This window comes from Chrysochloris asiatica, unplaced genomic scaffold (genome assembly GCF_000296735.1).
Source record: "Chrysochloris asiatica unplaced genomic scaffold, ChrAsi1.0 scaffold00061, whole genome shotgun sequence".
NCBI classification, from domain to species: Eukaryota; Metazoa; Chordata; class Mammalia; order Afrosoricida; family Chrysochloridae; genus Chrysochloris; species Chrysochloris asiatica.
The window spans coordinates 415,751-434,239 of NW_006408579.1; the positions used below are offsets into that span (position 1 = coordinate 415,751).

An 18,489-nucleotide genomic window follows, 5' to 3' on the forward strand; every position below is an offset into this window, starting at 1 on the left:
TCTACTTCTGGGCCCTTTGTCTCAGATATTTTATCTTTTTTCTGGACATGTGCTGATATGGTCATCTGTTTTTGCTTCTTGGACATGTTTGATGTTTATCCGTGGCCCTAATACTTAAATGAGTATGTATTTTGGTACTTGGGCGGCCCGTGCGGGGCTCTAGCTTGTTATGTCACATGGGTGGGGTCAGCGGTGTGTGTGCGTATGCTCCGAAGGTTAGGGCACGCTCTGGTCTGGGTCTGGGGAAGGCGGGGGTGTGGGGATTGAGGGGGTAATGAGGCAGGTGAGAGGCCACTTGACTGTGCAGACACAGCCCTTGTCCGATGACGTCAAACAGTCGCCATTTTTTTTTCCCCTCCTCTGTTTGTTGCCTGATTATTCTCTGCCCACTGCAAGTGCCGAAATTACATGATGGGGCAGATGACCCTCACTTTCTCTTCCCTTTGTCCCCAGTGGTTCCCGATGTTCAATAATTACTGAAAGCGCCGTTTCAGCGCGAGTTGGTTCTAGCTCCGCCCCCACGCTGAAAGGCGTTGGGGCTGTGCTACACGCAGCCAGCGGCGGGTTCAAGTTTACAAAGCTAGGAGTTCCTCAGTACAGTGATTATTTTTTTTAAAAAAAAGCTAGTTTAAGATTTTGATGTACTGAGACTTACCGTGGCTGTAATGATGTGGGTTCACCACAGGAAGGTTTGTTTTCGTGAATTCCCCTCCCCAGAACCCGGAGCCTCACTCACCCGCGCTGTCTGGCTGTCTGGCAAACCGGAAGTCAAGATACTGTCATTTTGAAAATATCACAGTGTGATGCATGTTTTATCCTGTTCACTATCCCTGTACCCCCAGTCATCTTCCACATTGGCCATTGGGACTCAGGGAAGGGAGAGACGCCAATGCAACGTGGGGAAGGAAGGAAAATATGGTATGAAGACTGAGGGGTCTCTGGCAGACAGGAAGGGCACAGAGAAGGACATCTTTGGATCCAGGAAAAGAGCATGGTGGTGGTGGAATAGAGTCAGTTCCGATTCATAGTGACCCTTTATAGGGTTTCCGAGGTTGTAAATTTTTACAGAAGTAGAATGATGAGACGTTTCTCCTGGATTCCTTCCCTCTATGTTGATCCCAGAGAAGATGGTGAATGCTAGCTTGAGGAGGAAGGCAAATTAGTTGTCTCTCTTTGGAATTCTGGAAGACTGCCTGCTGAAGAAAAGAGAGGACCTACATTATTATCCTTAGCCACACTCAGCTGCTTTGTGGCAGTGAAGCACTTAATGATGATCAAAGACTACAGTTTTCAGTATGGATTGCAATTCAATGTAAAGAGAGCAAAAATCCTCACAACTAGACCAATAAGCAGCATCATGATAAATGGAGAAAAGATTGAAGTTGTCAAGGATTTCATGTTACTTGGTTCCACAATCAACACCTGTGGAAGCAGCAGTCAGGAAATCCGACAGTGCATTGATCAAATGTGCTGCAAAAAACTTACTTAAAGTGTTAAAAACATAGATGTTACTCTGAGGATTAAGTGGCACCAGACCAAAGCCATGGTTTTTCCTGTCACCTCATTTGCACACAAAAGCTGGACAGGGAATAAAGAAGACCCAGGAATTGATGTATTTGAACTATGGTGTTGGTGAAGAATATTGAATATACTATGGACTGCCAGAAGAATGAACAAACTTGTCTTGGAAGAAGTACAGCCAGAATGTTCCTTAGAAGCGAGGATGACATTCCAATGACCAGTAATTATCACTACATCTTGATTACATTTGATGCATTTCAGACTGAAGAAGTTGGTAGAATTCTTCAAGTTCATCATCACTGGCTTTAGTGGTTGGTGGGTGAATGTGAACAATAGTGATAGTGTAACTGGTCTTCCTTGTAGGTGTATGGATGTTACTGTATCACAGAGAGCATTGTACTTGAAGATAGATCTTAAAATGATAAATGGAGAAAATATCGAAGTTGTCAAAGACTTCATTTTGCTTGAATCTACCATCAACACATGGAAGCAGCAGTCAAGAAAATCAAATGACAGATTGTATCAGGCAAATCTGCAGTAAGAGACCGCTTTAAAGTGTTCAAGAGCAAAAATCAGTTTGAGGACTAATGTGTACTGAACCTAAGCTTCATATACATATTCAGTGTACAAAGTTGTACATTGAACAAGGAAGACTATAGAAGAATTCATATGTTTGAGCTATGGTATTGAAGAAGAATATCAGAAGAACAAACAAATCTGTGTTGGAAGAAGTATAACCAGAATGCTCCTTAGAAGTCAGGATGGCAAGACTTCATCTCTCATACTTCAAACATGTTATCAGGAGGGATCAATCTCTGGAGAAGGACATCATGCTTGGTCAGCGAAAAAGAGGAAGACCCCCAAGGGGATGGATTGGTACAATGGCAGCAGTAATGGGCTCAAACATAACAATTGTAAGGATGGAACAGGACCAGGCAGTGTTTCATTCTGTTGTGCATAGGGTTGCTATGAGTCAGAGCTGACTTGATGGCACCAAACAATTTAATATACTTGATTAAATTTGTCATTTAGCTCAATAATTCTCATTATCTGTTTTTGAGAAGTTCTTGCACATATATGAGGGAGTATGAAAAAATTCATGGAAAAATTCCATTGTCTTTTAATTACAATTTTCTACAAACTTTTGAAGCTCCTTCATGGCACTTAACAACATGTATGCAAAAGGCATGTACAGCAGTGTTCACTGCACTCTTGTTTGTAATATCAAGACACTGGAAAATATCTAATGTTACCAATAGGAGGTTTAATCAGATTATCTTTATTGACACCATGATATTGTATAAATGAATTAAAAAGAATGACTTATATATAAGTACTGACAGAAAGACCTCTAAGACATAATAGGTAAATGAATAAGTAAGTTTGTAGCTTAGAAAAATGTTTAGAAGGCAACACATCTAACTAATAACAGACTATAGATAAATAAGGGTGGGAGGTGACCACGGGAGACTTTCACTTTATTTTGTCTAAATCTTTTATTATTAGGTTACAAATATACATTCATGTATTATTTGTATAGTTAAAACAAATTTGTAAAAAGTAAATATTTTTAATAATGGTTGGATTCCAAACCAGCTCATAGACAATGATTCACCCATCAAGCAGCTGTTGTGTTAGATAGAAGACTTCGTTGAATTACTTGTCATTGAGACGCAAGTAACTCAACAAAGTTGAAACAGTATTTTATTTGGAAACAATTTTCAAATTTAAAGGTTTTAACAATATGTACAAAGAATCCCACGCATGTGGGTAACAATACTCAAGTTTTGCTAATAACTCCAGTTATGTCACGTACAGCAAAGGAGTTGGATCCAAGGTCACATGTTGTACCTAGTTGCATTTCTCTCTCCTTAACTCAGTATCATCCATATTTCCTTGATTTTTTTCATGACCGTGACAACTTTGAAGACTACGGCGCCATTTTATAGAAACCCTCTGTTTGGTTTTATTCACTGTCCATTCCCCACCCCGTGGTGGCCTGAGGCATTTTTGACAGAAATACCACAGAAGAAATTGTTGTGTTATCATTAAATTCTAATGGCACATAACATGGATTCGCCCTGTTATTGGTGGTGGTAGCTTGATTCACTTGATTAAGATGATGTCTGGCGTCTTAAGTATTTTCTGTGAAGATACTTAGAGACTATGTGTGTGGTCCTGTTCTTCCATCCCACATCAGCCTTTCTGCCCTGTTCAGTGCCTACTGCACACAGGCTACCAGGACTGACTATACAAAGATGGCCCTTGCCTCCCCACTCTACTCCAACCTCCTAGAGCCTGGGCCTCTCACCTGCTCCTTGGCATCTTTGTTTGTATGGATCTACCAAGACCAGCCTGCTCAGGAGTGCTAGTGTGTTTTAGGGAAAGAAAAGAAGGGAGAGAGGGCGGAAATTCTGAAGGAATCGAAAGACATTTTGTCACCTAGGATTATGCTTTTTTATAGGCAACTATAAAAAACATCCCAAACTAGGAAGCAAATTGTGGTGATGGACAAATTAGATGGGATTTGGAAAATTCAAGTTACTATAGATAAATGTGAGGAAAGTGTCTGGAGAGATATTAACTATGTTGACAAGAAGCCAGAGGCTTTCTAGGGAATTTTTCATGTTGGGATAGCAAATGTTCACCAGAACCACTAGGTGGTGGTATAAGTACATAATAGCATAATCCTGCTTGTACTAAGAATAAGGTTTGATTTGAAAAGATAGGAGGAAATGAAGTCTGTATGTTAAATTTGTTATTTAGCCTCAACCTCTTATGCAAAATTCTTACCAAGTTTATTTTTATTTGCTCCTCACTAAAACTGAAAATCATTCAACATCTTTAAAATTGGTCTTCAAAGTTTTCTAGTAAAATTTGATGGCTCAGCACTTCTAGCCTTTTTATATTAACAGTATCTAATGAAATCTAAAGAAGCCCAAAAGGTCAGTGGCTCAAATCCACCAACCGCTCTTTGGGAGGAAGGACCTGGCAATCTGCTGTGATGTTGTTGTTGTTGTTGTTGTTAAGTGCCATCGAGTAGCCTAGGAAATTCCAGGGGCAGTCCTAGAGGCCCACTACACGTTGGAACTGACTTGATGGCAGCCAACAATAGTAAAATATGTGAGTTTGGGGAATTTGTGTTTGGGAATTTTGATCCCATTTATTTTTAGTTCAAATAAGTATGCTGTCCATTGCTCCCCACCCCATGCCCCCACCTTTAAAAAATACACTGAAAAATCACGGTTCTCAGTATTGCAAACGAGGGTCTTAACCTCTGTCCATATTTAATCTTGACAAAAACCATCACTAGTGCATGACATCATGACATAAGAGAGCATCTATGTACAAACATATACAATTTTATTGATATTTCTACAGACTACAAGAATTTTGTTAAGTATAGTCACAATTGCTGAATGCAACAGAAAAATAGTAATTTGTCATTTTCTGAAAAGATGCAAAAATTGTGAAGATGAAAGAAAGATACATCGATGATGTCATCTGTTTCTTATTTCCTAGAATAAAACATCACATAATTACTAAAAAGTATAATAGAGATTTTGATCCTGTGTACAACTGAAAACCACCAGCTAGTTTATTTTCTGGCTTTGTAGTTGAGAAAGGTGGGCCATGACCAGAGGGAAGCACTATGGGTGGAGAGAACTCTGGATTTTTTTCTCCTTGTGTCTTTCAGTCTTGGAGAGGATGGACTCTCCCCTTTTGGTGGTGGAAGCACTCTTTTAGGACACTGGAGGTCAGATAGTGAGTTACAGGCATTCTTTTCCCTTTAAACAAACATCCAGTAACTAAGACAGTCAATTCAAGTGGTCGTGAGAGCTAAGACAACAGGAAGAGTTAGTTCTCCCTTATTGCTAAGACCAACGCCAATAAAATAAACCTGTATCAGAACAGGTACCTGGTACCCATGTATCCTCCAAAAGAAGAATGAATATTTAATTTGGACCTGATTTAGTAAATGCTTGTTTTGAGAATTACAACTGTCCAACTACTGAGAATCCCATTTAGCTTTACGTGCTGTCAAATTTATTGGGTTATGTCTGGTAGCTTGTGGTATCATCATATGTGAAGGAATCAAAAGCCTAGATACCTGAATTAGAATAATTAATGAGCAAGTGACATAGGAGAATATTGCAAAGACAGAGTTATTAAGAATTAATGTGACACTGCCTGGTCAGAAATTTGCACACAACAAGTATCAATCCAGCCAAGACTTTGAATCCCACAACTTGCCTTCCCTGAGCCCTGAAAGATGGGGTCAAAATAGACAAGGGATTCTTTTCAAGTTGGCCATAATAAAGCAGTGGTTATCAACACTAGCTGGATTGAAATCACGTTAGGGGCTTAAAATAATAGGGAATTTTCAAAGCTTCTCAGATATTTCTTAAGCACAGCCAAGGATGAGAATCACTTTTCTAGGCAAAAAAATAAAGGCAACCACCTATGCTTCTGGTTCTTCATCAGTGCCTCTTCCACTTTATTCTGGCTCCCATGTCCCTCCTCACCCTCACCCTCAGGTACCAAGCTGACACCTATGCTCTTCCCAGCAGATCTTAGCTCTTTTGCATCTCATCTTTTCAGGGCTATGCTGATAACCACACTCCCTGGAATGGCATACTGGAGTTAATATCCAATACAACTACCTGACTTAGTGGTGAGCATTGCTGGCTGTGAGCAGTGTGCACATGAACTAGTACCCAACCCAAAATGTGGTGAGGGCTCCAGACAAAGGTGAAGAGGCTGTGAAGGCTACCACACTTCTCCTGACACAAAGAGTAAGACCTAAGTGCCTCACCCTCATCTGACACTGAGCTCTCTGAACTAATGTGCCCTCTCTGGGCCAGGGTTCTTTTCCCCCCACAAGGGCAGGCTGTGACCACTCAGTGATCCTAAGCCAAAGTTTTAACTAAACTTTCCCAGATCTCCATTTTCACCTTCTGCCCAGATTATAAACAAGAATCTCATGTCTCTTAATCATCTTCAGCCCACCCTTACACATACTGCTGTTTCTCTCTCTCTCAAAGCCGTGGTTGTCCCTTACATGTAAATAACAGACAGATGTTATCTTTAAAACTGGACATATGGGCCACAGAAAAAGGATCTCCTGTATTAGACTTGTCTCAAAAGCACTTAAATTTTTGAGAGATAAGACCACCTGTATTTTGATTTATTAACTTGAAAATTACTCATCTCTTTGAGTAATTCTCCTGTCTTTATGACTGAATTACTGGAAACATCTGAGTTTCTGTCACTCTTCCTGAAATTGCAGTCAGACAGTGACCCTGATGGTGATTGGGGGCTCAAGGGAGTGTGTGGAGCAAAGTCAGTATCACTGCTTAAAGTAAATGATAAATGAGTCATTCCTCCCCACCATGGCTGGTCATGGTAGGGATTATTGCTCCTGTGATTAGAACCAGAAAACAAATACTCCCAGTTTCTCACTGATGAATGTAATTAAAAGGTCCATATTCTTTTGGAACGCTAAGAGGGCCTTATATCTTGGAGTCCAAGGGAGATGAGGCCCACTTGTTGACACTGTAGTTTGCTGGCCATGTCCTCTTATGATACCTTAGAAGATTTAACATAATTTTTATGAAAACTAAGGCTCAGTCATTTTCACTCCTACTTCTAGGTTACTAGGAATATTTTTCTTACATTTCAAGATAGGGGGAAGATATTTAAATCATAAAGGCAAGGAAGAAAGATGCAAAAAATTCTATAGATTAATAGTACTTATTTTTCAAGGATGGTGGTGATGTGTGTTTGTATTTATGCTGAAATCAGTGCAATAGAATGGAATGGAAACGTTCAAAGAGAAAAAGCCTATGCATGTTAGATTCTTGTTATTGCTATCTCTTTGAATTATAAAAATAATTTCAATACAGTAAGACCACTTTAATTTGGATTTCATTAACCAGGAGTTGATGGGATAAAGTTACCCTTACATTAAGAAAGGGTTTATAAAAACAATTTTGGAATGCATATTAAACTACTTAAAAGGACCTATTCTTTTCAGGCATGTCAGAAGCACCTGTTTACTTTCAATTGATGTGCTAATTATAAACATTTGATCTATTCATTTGAAGCCAAAACTCTAAGCACTTCTGCTGTGAAATATTATATTGTCCTTTATGGTAGTTTCTTTGTATGCTGTAGAATATTCTGTAAATTTTTTACTAATTCATATAAGCTTTCTCCAAAGTAGTATTTTATTGCATGTGAACCACACAGGTAACTTTTGAGTGTAAATATTTATCTTGATAAGACACTGTGCATGTACGGTATGTACTTTTATAAAACAAAGCATATATAAAATATTCACACTGACTGTCTCCTAAGTGATGTAGGACAGTGTTTCTCAACTGGGCACAAATTTGGTAACATTGGAGACATTTTTGATTGTCACTACTGGGTTGTTGCAGGCATCTAGTGGATAGTGGCCAATGATGTTGCTAAGCATCCTATAACACACGACAGTCCTCACAACAAAGAACTCTCTCTCAATAGTGCTGCTGTTGAGAAACCCTGATGGAAAACACAGTAAATCACATTTTACTGGGGGCTTTGGAGATAGTCATTGAATTTGATGCCACTTTAGATGGAATTTCATTATTTCTAATATCAACTAATATTTCACCCTTTTAGGTTTTGTTTTTAAATATAGAGATGATAACATTTCAGAAAGTCAGAAAACTGGGTCCTTGATACTGATGGTACAGCTGCCAGTGTTTTTCTAAATCCTGGTTTCAAGTGTCCTTGATATTTTTACCATGTGATTTTATGTGCCATGTCTGTATTCCCAAGTCAGGCTGTTAAACTAGGGATGTTCATAAAAGTCTGGGAAATGTCTGCAGAGGCTCTTTGAAGACCTCAGGAGCACTGAAGGACTCTCAGAGATGCTTTCCCAGCATACGTTTTCTGGCTACTTCAATCATCTTTACAAAGATGATTTGTAAATTACAAAGGACATTATAAAGGATGGGCCGTGAAGGAAAAAAAAAGCAGCATCTAAAGAAACAAACAAAAAAAAAAACCAAAGAAGATATTTTTGGCTATTAAAATAATCTGGACTTCAGACAAGAAGGTGAATTCTTAAGAAACACAAATGTAATTCCAGTAATATCCTGATTAACCAAAATTCAATAATTAAAATACTTAAAGATTCAGTTTGTAGGACTAGCATATTTGCAGGATGGGTATTTACTCCTGTGACTTGACTTCCAGACTCATGTTAAATAACAGCTGATATCTTTATTGTGTTTCACTTTTAAGGATTCCCTGTTAAATCTGGATTTATTTTGACTTTTGTGTTATGATACAAAGAGTTTTTAATAAGGAATAGACATTTGGCATCTGTTGACATAATCCCATGGCTTTTATTATTTTGCCTAATGAGTGATAAAATGATTTTTTATCATTAAATTTCCCATATATTTCTGGTGTTCATAATGTTAACAACTGAGGCCAAGACAGCTAAAAATACCACTACATTTTATAAAGATTTTCAATACCAAGTACTAAACTGAAAACTATTTTCTAATGAAAGCCCTTGTTAATCAGAAATGTAATAAATCAGAGAATCTTTTTCTCAAAACATTAACCAAGGTGTTACTGGATCGTTTCTAAAGAGAATGACCAGTTTGGTCTGTGAATGTCAGGCTGCTAGGAGCACCTTTGAAGACTCCACTGGGTCTGCACAGTAATATACTGTGTTTAAAAACATATCACTTTTGAAGCTGAAACTAGGATGTGTGAGATTTCACTTTCTATGAAATCAGTTCTCAAAACTAACTGCATGGTCCTACAGTCTCATTTCCCCCAATCTATCATCACCTCTCCTGCAGAGTACAAGTCAGGCTGAAAAAGTGCTTTGAGAGGACCTAAACCTGCATGGTTGTAAATAACAATTCATTCTGGATGTGATAAGAATGGAAATACTTGTGTTGGGAATAATTTACTGTATTGGCAATAGTTAATTATGATTGAAAACTGTGAATGATGTAAAATATGGAGAGAGAAGAATGTTAATCAGACTCCTGTCATAAGATCAATAATGTGCTGGTCTTTTGTTTAAGGAAAGTTAAAGAAGAGAAGAGAACTCTGGGCTTTAGGGGGTTGTTTTGTTTTCTTTTTCAGTTGGGTATGGCAAATATACTGAAATGCACTGATCTTCTAATGCAGATTTTTAAATTGTAGGGTGTAGCCCAATTTATAAAACTAGTTTACCATACATCTTTTTTTTCTTCTTCTTCTTCTGTCACAACATGCTTTTTTTTTTCCTTTTCCTCTTTAGGTGTTAATTTATCATGCAAAGATTTGTTTTTTTTCATTAAGTGCATTAATGCTTTTGTTTGTACAGGATTTTTGTTGTTGTTTTTTTTTTTCAAACCAGAAGACTCTCCAGAGTTCCTAAATGTAAATCCTTAGCAAACAGCATGCCTAGATGGTAGCTCCAGTCCACATGGGAAAGGCAGATTCCACCAGATCTTGGGAATTGTAACCAGGGCTCCAACCTTTGAATCACACAGTATCTTTCATAGTCTCCTTAATGACTGCTTCAGGTGGACTGTAATGGAACGTTTTGTAGAAGAAACTGACTTCTAGAAGTTGAATGGTGATGCTGGGAATAAATCTGGTTTCCCTGAATAATGGTTTCTGAAAGTAGTTGCAGCTTCTCTAGAAGTTTAGAATTGGTACCATTTCTTATCCTTATATTTGAGCATTAACTGCAAAGGAAAAAAAAGTCATAAGATATCTTTTAAATCTTTAAAAATGTTAGTCAAAGCAAGACCATATTGAGCTAATCATGTGTAACTAACTAAATTTTAAAATGTATACAACAGTATGACTTCCTTTTGTTTCCGTGGAAGATTTTAAAAACAAAAACAAAACAAGCTGTAAAGACTGAAAGGAAATGACTTGTAAAGGCTGAGACAAATTGGAGGATGTGGAGCCAGCCTCTGCTGCCCCCTACACCTTCCTGGTAAGATCACAGGAGCTACTACATACTTTTAAGCAGCTAATACACAACATAGATCTAAAGTGTCAGAACCATAAGATCATTTTCATTTCATTATCTTCTAGGATAAAGAAGGATTTAGAAGTGTTTTAAACCTTAATCTCCCAAATATTGGAAAATTGTGTACTAAGAATGAGACCTAGGGCACCCTGGTGGCATCTCTGAACTTATGATGGAAGATATAAAGCTTAAGTAAAGAGACTAACACCTGGAGTTGCCTATATTTCCGTAGGTGGTAGTATACCTCATGTGCATGTTTGGAGAATGCTTCTGCGCTGGTCATCATGCCTGCAGTTTTCTCTTCCAGCTCCCCTAGCCTCTGTCCTCTTTCATCAAGTGCAATCCGTGCACGCGTCAGCTCTCCCATCACCCCTCCAGCGGCGCCTTTCATCCCTTCTATGCCACCTGGTCCAGGGATGTGCTGGGCAAGGCTTCGAGATGCTTTTCCTGCGGCTGCTTCCCCAACTGAGAATAACAACCCAGAGCAATTCTGTCAAAAATTCATAGTCATTCAAGTCAGTAACCAAAACAAAAGTATATTAAATTCTTCTGTCATAATTCTCACTAAAAGAGACATATTTGGTCTTGCAGATGAGTGCAGTCCTGGTGTGGCACAGCAGGTTAATATGCTTGACTACAAAGTCATTTGAACTCCAAGTTTGAACTGCAAGATTGGCGGATCAAGTTCACCAGCCGCTCCTCGGAAACCCTCTTATACAGGGTTGCTATGGGTCAAAACCGACTTGACAGCACTTAAAACAACAATTGATATGAGTACGGGTTTGGAGAAAATGGGTAAGAAAGAGATGCTAAGAGACACTGTTATGTATTTTGTTTTCGTTTTATGGGTTTCATATGACCCAACGGAATGTGGAAATCATCAATCTCATTGATATCCCATACTAGTAAAGTTTTGCTAAAGGTAACACAGAAACAGTTACAATCATACACTGACAGAGAACTTCCAGTGGTTCAAGCCGGATTCAGAAGAGGCTGTGGAACAAGGACATTGCTGATGTCCAATGGATCTTGGCTGAAAGCAGAGAATATCAGAAAGATGTTTACCTGTGCTTTATTGACTACACAAAGGTTTTCAATTGTGTGGATCATGACAAGCTATGGGCAGCATTGCAAAGTATGAGTATTCCAGAACACTTAACTGTGCTCATGAGAAATCTGTACCTGGACCAAGCAGCAGCTGTTTGAACAAAACATGGGAACACTGAATGGTTTAAAATTTAAAAAGGTGTGCGACAAGGTTGTATCCAGTCACCATACTTATTCAACCTGTATGCTGAGCAAATAATCCGAGAAGCTGGGTTCTATGAAGAAAAATGTGGCATCAGGATTGGAGGAAGATTCATAAACAACCTGTGATATGCAGATGATACAACCTTGCTTGCTGAAAGTGAAGAGGATTTGAAACATTTACTGATAAAGATCAAAGAGCACAGCCTTCGGTATGGGTTGCATCTCAATGTCAAGGAAACAAAAATCCTCACCACTGGACCAATAAACAACATTCTTATCAATGGAAAAAAAATTGAAGTTGTCAAGGACTTCATTCTTCTTGGATCAACTATCAACACTCACAGAAGCAGCAGTCAAGAAATCAAACGACGTATTGCATTGGGTAAATCTGCACAAGACCTTTTTAAAGTGTTGAAGAGCAAAGATGTCAGCTTGAGGACTAAGGTGTGCCTGACCCAAGCCATGGTAATTTCAATAACCTCATATGTATGCAAAAGATGGACAGTGAATAAGGAAGACTGTAGAAGAATAGATGCTTTTGAGTTATATGGTGTTGGTGGAGAATATTGAAGGTACCATTCGCTGCCAAAAACCCCTATAGATCCATTTTGGAAGAAGTGCAGCCAGAGTGCTCTTAGAGGCCAAGATGGACAGACTTTCTCCCTCATATTTCAGACATATTGTCAGGAGGGATCAGTCACTGGAGAAGGATATCATGTTTGGTAAGATGGAGGGTCAGAGAAAAAGAGGAAGATCCCCAAAGAGATAGATTGGCCAAGTGGCAGCAGCGATGGACTCAAGCGTGGCAACAATTGTGAGGTTAGCCCAGGATTGGGCAGCATTTCATTCTGCTGCGCATAAGGTCACTATGAGTCGGTACAGACTCGATGGCACCTAACAACAACACATAATACTTTGTGCTATAAGTGGGAACTGACTTGTTGGCACCTAAAAACAACAAAACACATATATGGTGAATTGCTGGTTTTATATGATCTCATCCAAACCAAAAATCAAACCAGTTGCCTAGCCATCCAGTCTATCCTGATTCGTGGTGCCCGTGTATTGCAAACTAGAACTGCAATTGACTGTAAACTTTTGGAAAATTGCCAGGACTTTGTTCTGAGAGGCCTTTGAGTGAGTTCAAGACACTAGCTTCCTGGTTAGTAGTCTAGTGCTTAACCATTCCTGCTACCCAGGACTCCCATATGGCCTCATACATATTTGTTTGTTGTTGTTAAGTGCCATCGAGTCGGTTCTGACCCATAGCGACCCTGTACAGGGTTTCCGAGGGTGTAAATCCTTACGGGAGTAGAAAGCCTCATCTTTCTCCTGTGGAGCGGCTGGTAGTTTTGAACCGCTGACCTTAAGGTTCGCTGCCCGATTCGTAACCACTACACTACCAGAGCTCCTTTCATACATATTAGTGTCCTTCAAATCTTAGTTCTGATTTTTCACTTAAATGTCTGCCCAGATCTTCATTCCAACCTCTGTTCATCTTTATATTGGTCTTTGTAGGTCTCAGTTCTTTTTTTAAGTCTTCTCTCTTTCTTTTTGTAAATATTAGAGAATGTGGTATCTGTATGGAGGATAGCAATACAAATATGGTAAAATTTTATCTTTTTAATAAGACTAAAAAATTCTCTAGTTACAAAGCTCAGTTTCATTTAACTTTAATGAGATATGAAAAAAATATTGATAGAAAGCTGTCTTGACAGAAATTTAGTGAGTATTCTCAAGGATGTAATGTTAAGAATCTAGGTGTTTTTTTTTACAATTCAGCCTTTTAAAGTACACATTTAAAAAAATTTTTGTGTGTGTGAATTGCGAGTAGGTTTACAGGCAGATCACCCATTTTTCATTCAGAAAATCATATACTTTGCTTCATTATAATGATTGCAATCCCCTCCTTGTACCAACTCTTACATTAACCCTGTGTCTCTTGCTACCTCCATCTTTGCTCTGCCAACCTCTTGTTGTATTCTGCATGTCCCGTTACCCATATGTGTACCCTCTAACCTGTGAATAATTTCATCCCCACCCCCTGTTATCCATCATAGAATGTTTCATTTAGCAAGAAAACCTTTTCTTAACTTTATATAGCAGTGGTCTAATAAAACATGTGTCTATAGTGACTAATTTCACTCAGCATAATGTCCTCCAGGTTCATCCATAAGAGGAGTTTGGCAGTTTCATTGTTATTCTTAAACATTGCATAGTATTCCATTGTGTATATATACCAAAGTTTGTGTGAACCATTCTGTGGATGGGCATTTAGACTGTCTCCATGTTTCTGCTGTTGTTAATCATGCTGCAGTGACCATGGCCATGCATATATCTATTCATGTCACAACTCTTATTTCTTCAGGATATATATATCAAGTAGAGGGATTGAAGGATCATACGATATTTCTGTTTACAACTTTTTGAGAAAGTGCTATACCATTTCTCACAGTGGTTGCACAATTTCACAGTCCAATAGCAATGTAGGAGGGACCCAAGTTTCTCCACACCTTTGCCAGCATTTGTTGTTTTCTGTTTTTTTGAGCTTTGTAATTAATGCTATTGTAAGATGATATCTCACTGTTGTATTGATGTTCATCTCTCTAATGGCTCTCTCCCCCTCATTTTAGGTAGCCAGTGTCTAAGTTGCCTGTCCCTATCAACCCCGTATACAGAGGGGATAGAATTGATACTTGATATGAAGACTCCTTCCCTCTCAGTTGGTATTTTGAGCTACACCTGTAAGTATAGGTCAAGTTCATCCAATTGTAGCAATTTACACTTGTTTCCTTTATCAAAATTTATTTTTTCTTTCTCTAGTCAAGTTCTGATTATCAAGCCATCGAGGCTAGGTCAAATGGGTACTATCTGCAAGTTTGAGTGTTCTTATGCGTATCCCCTTACTTCATATCAATTGGATGCTTCTCTCTCAGTTCTAGCCCTCCATGGCTATGTCCTTGTCCATGGGTTCAGGAGTCCTCAGGTCTCACCACACTTCAGACTCTCCATCCCTCTTCTCTCTCTCATCTCCAGGTCAACAGGAGTCTATAGAACATGACTGAGCTCAGCCCATATTTTCATTGCTGCCTTTTCCACTCACCAGTAGACCAATTTGGTCACCAGCAAGCTTACATCCTGCTTGTGTGCACCCTTTGAGTTTCAGTCTTGGAGGGGGGTTTGTTCTGAAGGGACTTGATTACTTGCCTTGATGGCTCCCCAGCAAACAACTTATTCTTGTAGTAGCCAAGCAGATTGTCATTTTTGTTTTGGATTTTTCCAGCTGATCGTTCTTTCAAGAAGTATCTTCTGTTCCTCAGCTGTTGCAGCTGGTCTGCTTGTCCTTTCTAGTGGGAATGTCCCTCCTCAGAAGGTTTTGGGTGGGGCTCAGGATTCCACCTAAGGTCCTATACACTACAAAGGTTCCACAAGTTCATTAGACAAGTTCTAGAACCCCTTTTAGGAATTCCAATCAATTGTAGGCTAAAGATGGGCTTACAAGCCTTCTGTAATCATGTTCCCCAATATTCCTTTCTATCTCACTCAAGTGTCTATTTTACAATTGTTGTTGTTGTGTGCCATGGAGTCGGTTCCGACTCATAGCAACTCTGTACAGGGTTTCCAAGGCTGTAAATCTTTACAGGCTCAGAAAGCCTCATCTTTCTCCCGCGGAACAGCTGGTAGTTTCGAATTACTGACTGTGAGATTAGCAGCCCGATTCGTAACCACTATGTTACCAGAGCTCCTTATAATAGTTGTTGTGTGCTGTGGAGTCAGTTCCAACTCATAACAACCCTGTACAGGGTTTCTGAGGCTGTAAATCTTTACGGGAACAGAAAGCCTCATCTTTCTCCTGCAGAACAGCTGGTAGTTTCGAACTGCTGACCTTGCGGTTCGCAGCCCAATTCGTAACCACAACACTACCAAAGCTCCTTTTTTACAATAGTAGGCAAGGGAAACCAATATTCATGAGACAGCCAAGCATCTTAACATTATTTCCCCGCTTTTACTCATTCAAACCTATGGCTCGATCCCTGTAGCACAGAGCCCTGTTGTTCCAAGGTTGAGTATACATCACTATTTACCTCATGTAAACCTGCCTCAGTGTTCCCCTATCTACCTTGTTCTCCCACCCCCTTCCCCTTCTTGTGTATTGCCCTTCCCAATACCCAAACTATGATGTGTCTATCTCCTACCCTGTGCTCTACCATCCCCTCCCTCTCTACTCCCACTCATCCCCCTTAACCAACAAAGATTTTTTTTTCCTTTTTATGCATAAGGCTGTGAACCGCAAGGTCAGCAGTTCAAAACTACCAGCTGCTCTGCGGGAGAAAGATGAGGCTTTCTGCTCCTATAAAGATTTATAGCCTCAGAAACCTTGTTCAGCATTGCTATGGGTAGGAACCGACTCAATGGCACTTAACAACAACAACATGGGTATCTCAATGGCACCTAACAACAACAACAACAAATCTTTTCTTAAGCTTTTATAATAATGGTCTTACGCAATATTTGTCCTTTTGTGACTATTTTCACTCAGCATAATGTCCTCAAGGTTCATCCATGTCATATGTGGTGGCTTGCAGCTTCCTTGTTATTTTTCAAGGTAGCATAATATTCCATTGTGTGTATGTACCAAAGTTTATCAATTCTTCCATTGATGAGCACTTAAGCTGTCTCTTTTTGCTGTTGTAAATAGTGCTGCTGTGAACACTGGTGTACGTACATCTATCTACTAGTGTTATGGCTCATATTTCTTGTGGATATATACCAAGTAGAGGAATTGCTGGATCATATGGTATTTCTATTTTCAACTCTCTGAGGAAGCGCCATACTGTTTTCCAGAGTGTTAGGACCATTTTGCAATTCCACCAGCATTTACTGTCATCTGGTTTTTGGAATTTCCCTGTAATTGCTGGTGTGAGATGATAACTTGTTATGATTTGCATAATGCAAATCATAATGCAAATTTTATGAATTCCTTCTCAGATTGCAAAGTTGTTTGAACTGCAAGGTTGGTGGTTCAAGTTCACCAGCTGCTGCTTGGAAACCCCATACAGGGTCGCTATGGGTTGAATTGACTCGACAGCACTTAACAACAAATAGCTAATGATCATGAACATTTCTAAATGTTTGTTGGCTGCCTGAATGTCTTCCTTGGTGAAGTGTCTGTCCATGTCCTGTGCCCATTTTCTAATTGGGTTATTTGTTATTTTCTTGTAGAGGTGTTGTAATTTCCTACAGATTTTAGAAATTAGTCCCTTGCCTGATATGTCATTGCAAAAGATTTTTTTCCCCATTCTGTGGGCTCCCTTTTTGCTCTTTTGGTGAACTCTTTTGATGCACATAAGTTTCTAAATTTTTAGTATGTCCCAATCTATTTTGTCCTCTGTGTAATTTTTGCAATGTTTGGTAGCCTGTGTGTGCTTTGTATTAGAGCCCTTAAAATTTGTCTCTATTTTTTCAATGATGGCCTTTATAATTCTGGGAATCACATTTAGGTCTTTAATCCATGCTAAGTTGTTTTTAGTATATGGCGTAAGGTAAAGGTCTTGTTTCAATATTTTGCATATAGTTTTCCAGTTCTGCCTGTACCATCTGTTGAAGAAACTATGTCCTCCCTATTCATTGTACTTGGTCCTTTGTGAAAGATCAGTTGGCTGTATGTGGATGGGTTAATTTCTGGATTCTCAATTCTGTTCCATTGATCTATGTATCTTTTATTGTACCAGTACCAGGCTGTTTTGACCACTGTAACCATGTAGTAAAATCTGAAATCATGGAGTGAGAGGCTTCCAACTTTGTTCTTCTTAAGCTGTGCTTTGCTTATCCTGGGTCTCTATCCTTTCCATATAAAGTTGTGATTGTTTCTTCCATCTCTTCAAATAATGTCTTTGGAATCTGGATTGGGATTGCATTATATATATGTGTAAACTGCTTTTGGCAGTATTGACATTTTCACAAGGTTAAGTCTTCCTGTCTAGGAGCATGGTATATTCTTCCATTTCTGTAAGTCTCTTTTGGTTGTTTCATTACAATGATTATAAATCCGTTCCATGTACCAACATTTAACAGTATTTCTCTCTATCCACTTTAGCTTTTTAAAAAACAACCAACCAAAAACCACTCAGGCATATATAATAATTTACGTCTCCAAAGGGCACATTCTGCAAGTCAGCTCCTGGCCACCAGCTTTTAGTCCTTCTCTTCTTAGTCCATGAATCTAGAGTCCTCAGCCACTCCCCATCACCATGCCCCCATCTCTGCCTCCATCTCTGGCACTGCTGCTTCTCTGGATAAGGTCCCACATTCTGCTTGTGCACATCTCTCTTGGTGGTCTTAGGGTCCTCTGTTTCTGGACTGTAAAATTAAGCACTCCCCTTTTTTCTTTGCAAAACTTCTACCTTTACAATTGTGACAGTTCCAATTAGGCATATTATTCACTGTTGAATCTTATGAATCTTATCCCCATCTCTTTTCACCAGACCCATCTGGACAAGATAACAGCTATTCAGTGGGGACTCTTTCTTTCCCCCCCATACTCTTAAACTAAACTCCTTCTTGAAACCTTGTAAGCCAGTCACTTCGTGCCTTTATTGCCCCTCATTTTAGGTAGCCAATGTCTAAGTTGCCCGTCCCTATCTACCCTGTGTACAGAGGGGATAGCATTGATACTT

The 18,489-nt window shown here is 39.2% G+C and overlaps 1 protein-coding gene across 2 annotated transcripts in view; it reads right to left on the minus strand.

Annotated features, from left to right (window-relative positions):
- Positions 1–10,040: 10,040 nt before the first annotated feature.
- STXBP5L (syntaxin binding protein 5-like) overlaps positions 10,041–18,489 on the minus strand; it is a 526,662-nt gene continuing 518,213 nt past the window's right edge. The window contains exons 25-26 of one of the 2 annotated variants that reach the window (XM_006864137.1): positions 10,806–11,026; positions 10,041–10,268 (exon numbers count right to left, since the gene is read on the minus strand). In XM_006864137.1, coding sequence (XP_006864199.1) covers positions 10,227–10,268; positions 10,806–11,026 — 263 coding nt within the window. In that variant the 3' untranslated portion in view covers positions 10,041–10,226. The remainder of the gene's footprint in view (positions 10,269–10,805; positions 11,027–18,489) is intronic. The other variant, XM_006864138.1, reaches the window with a different exon arrangement.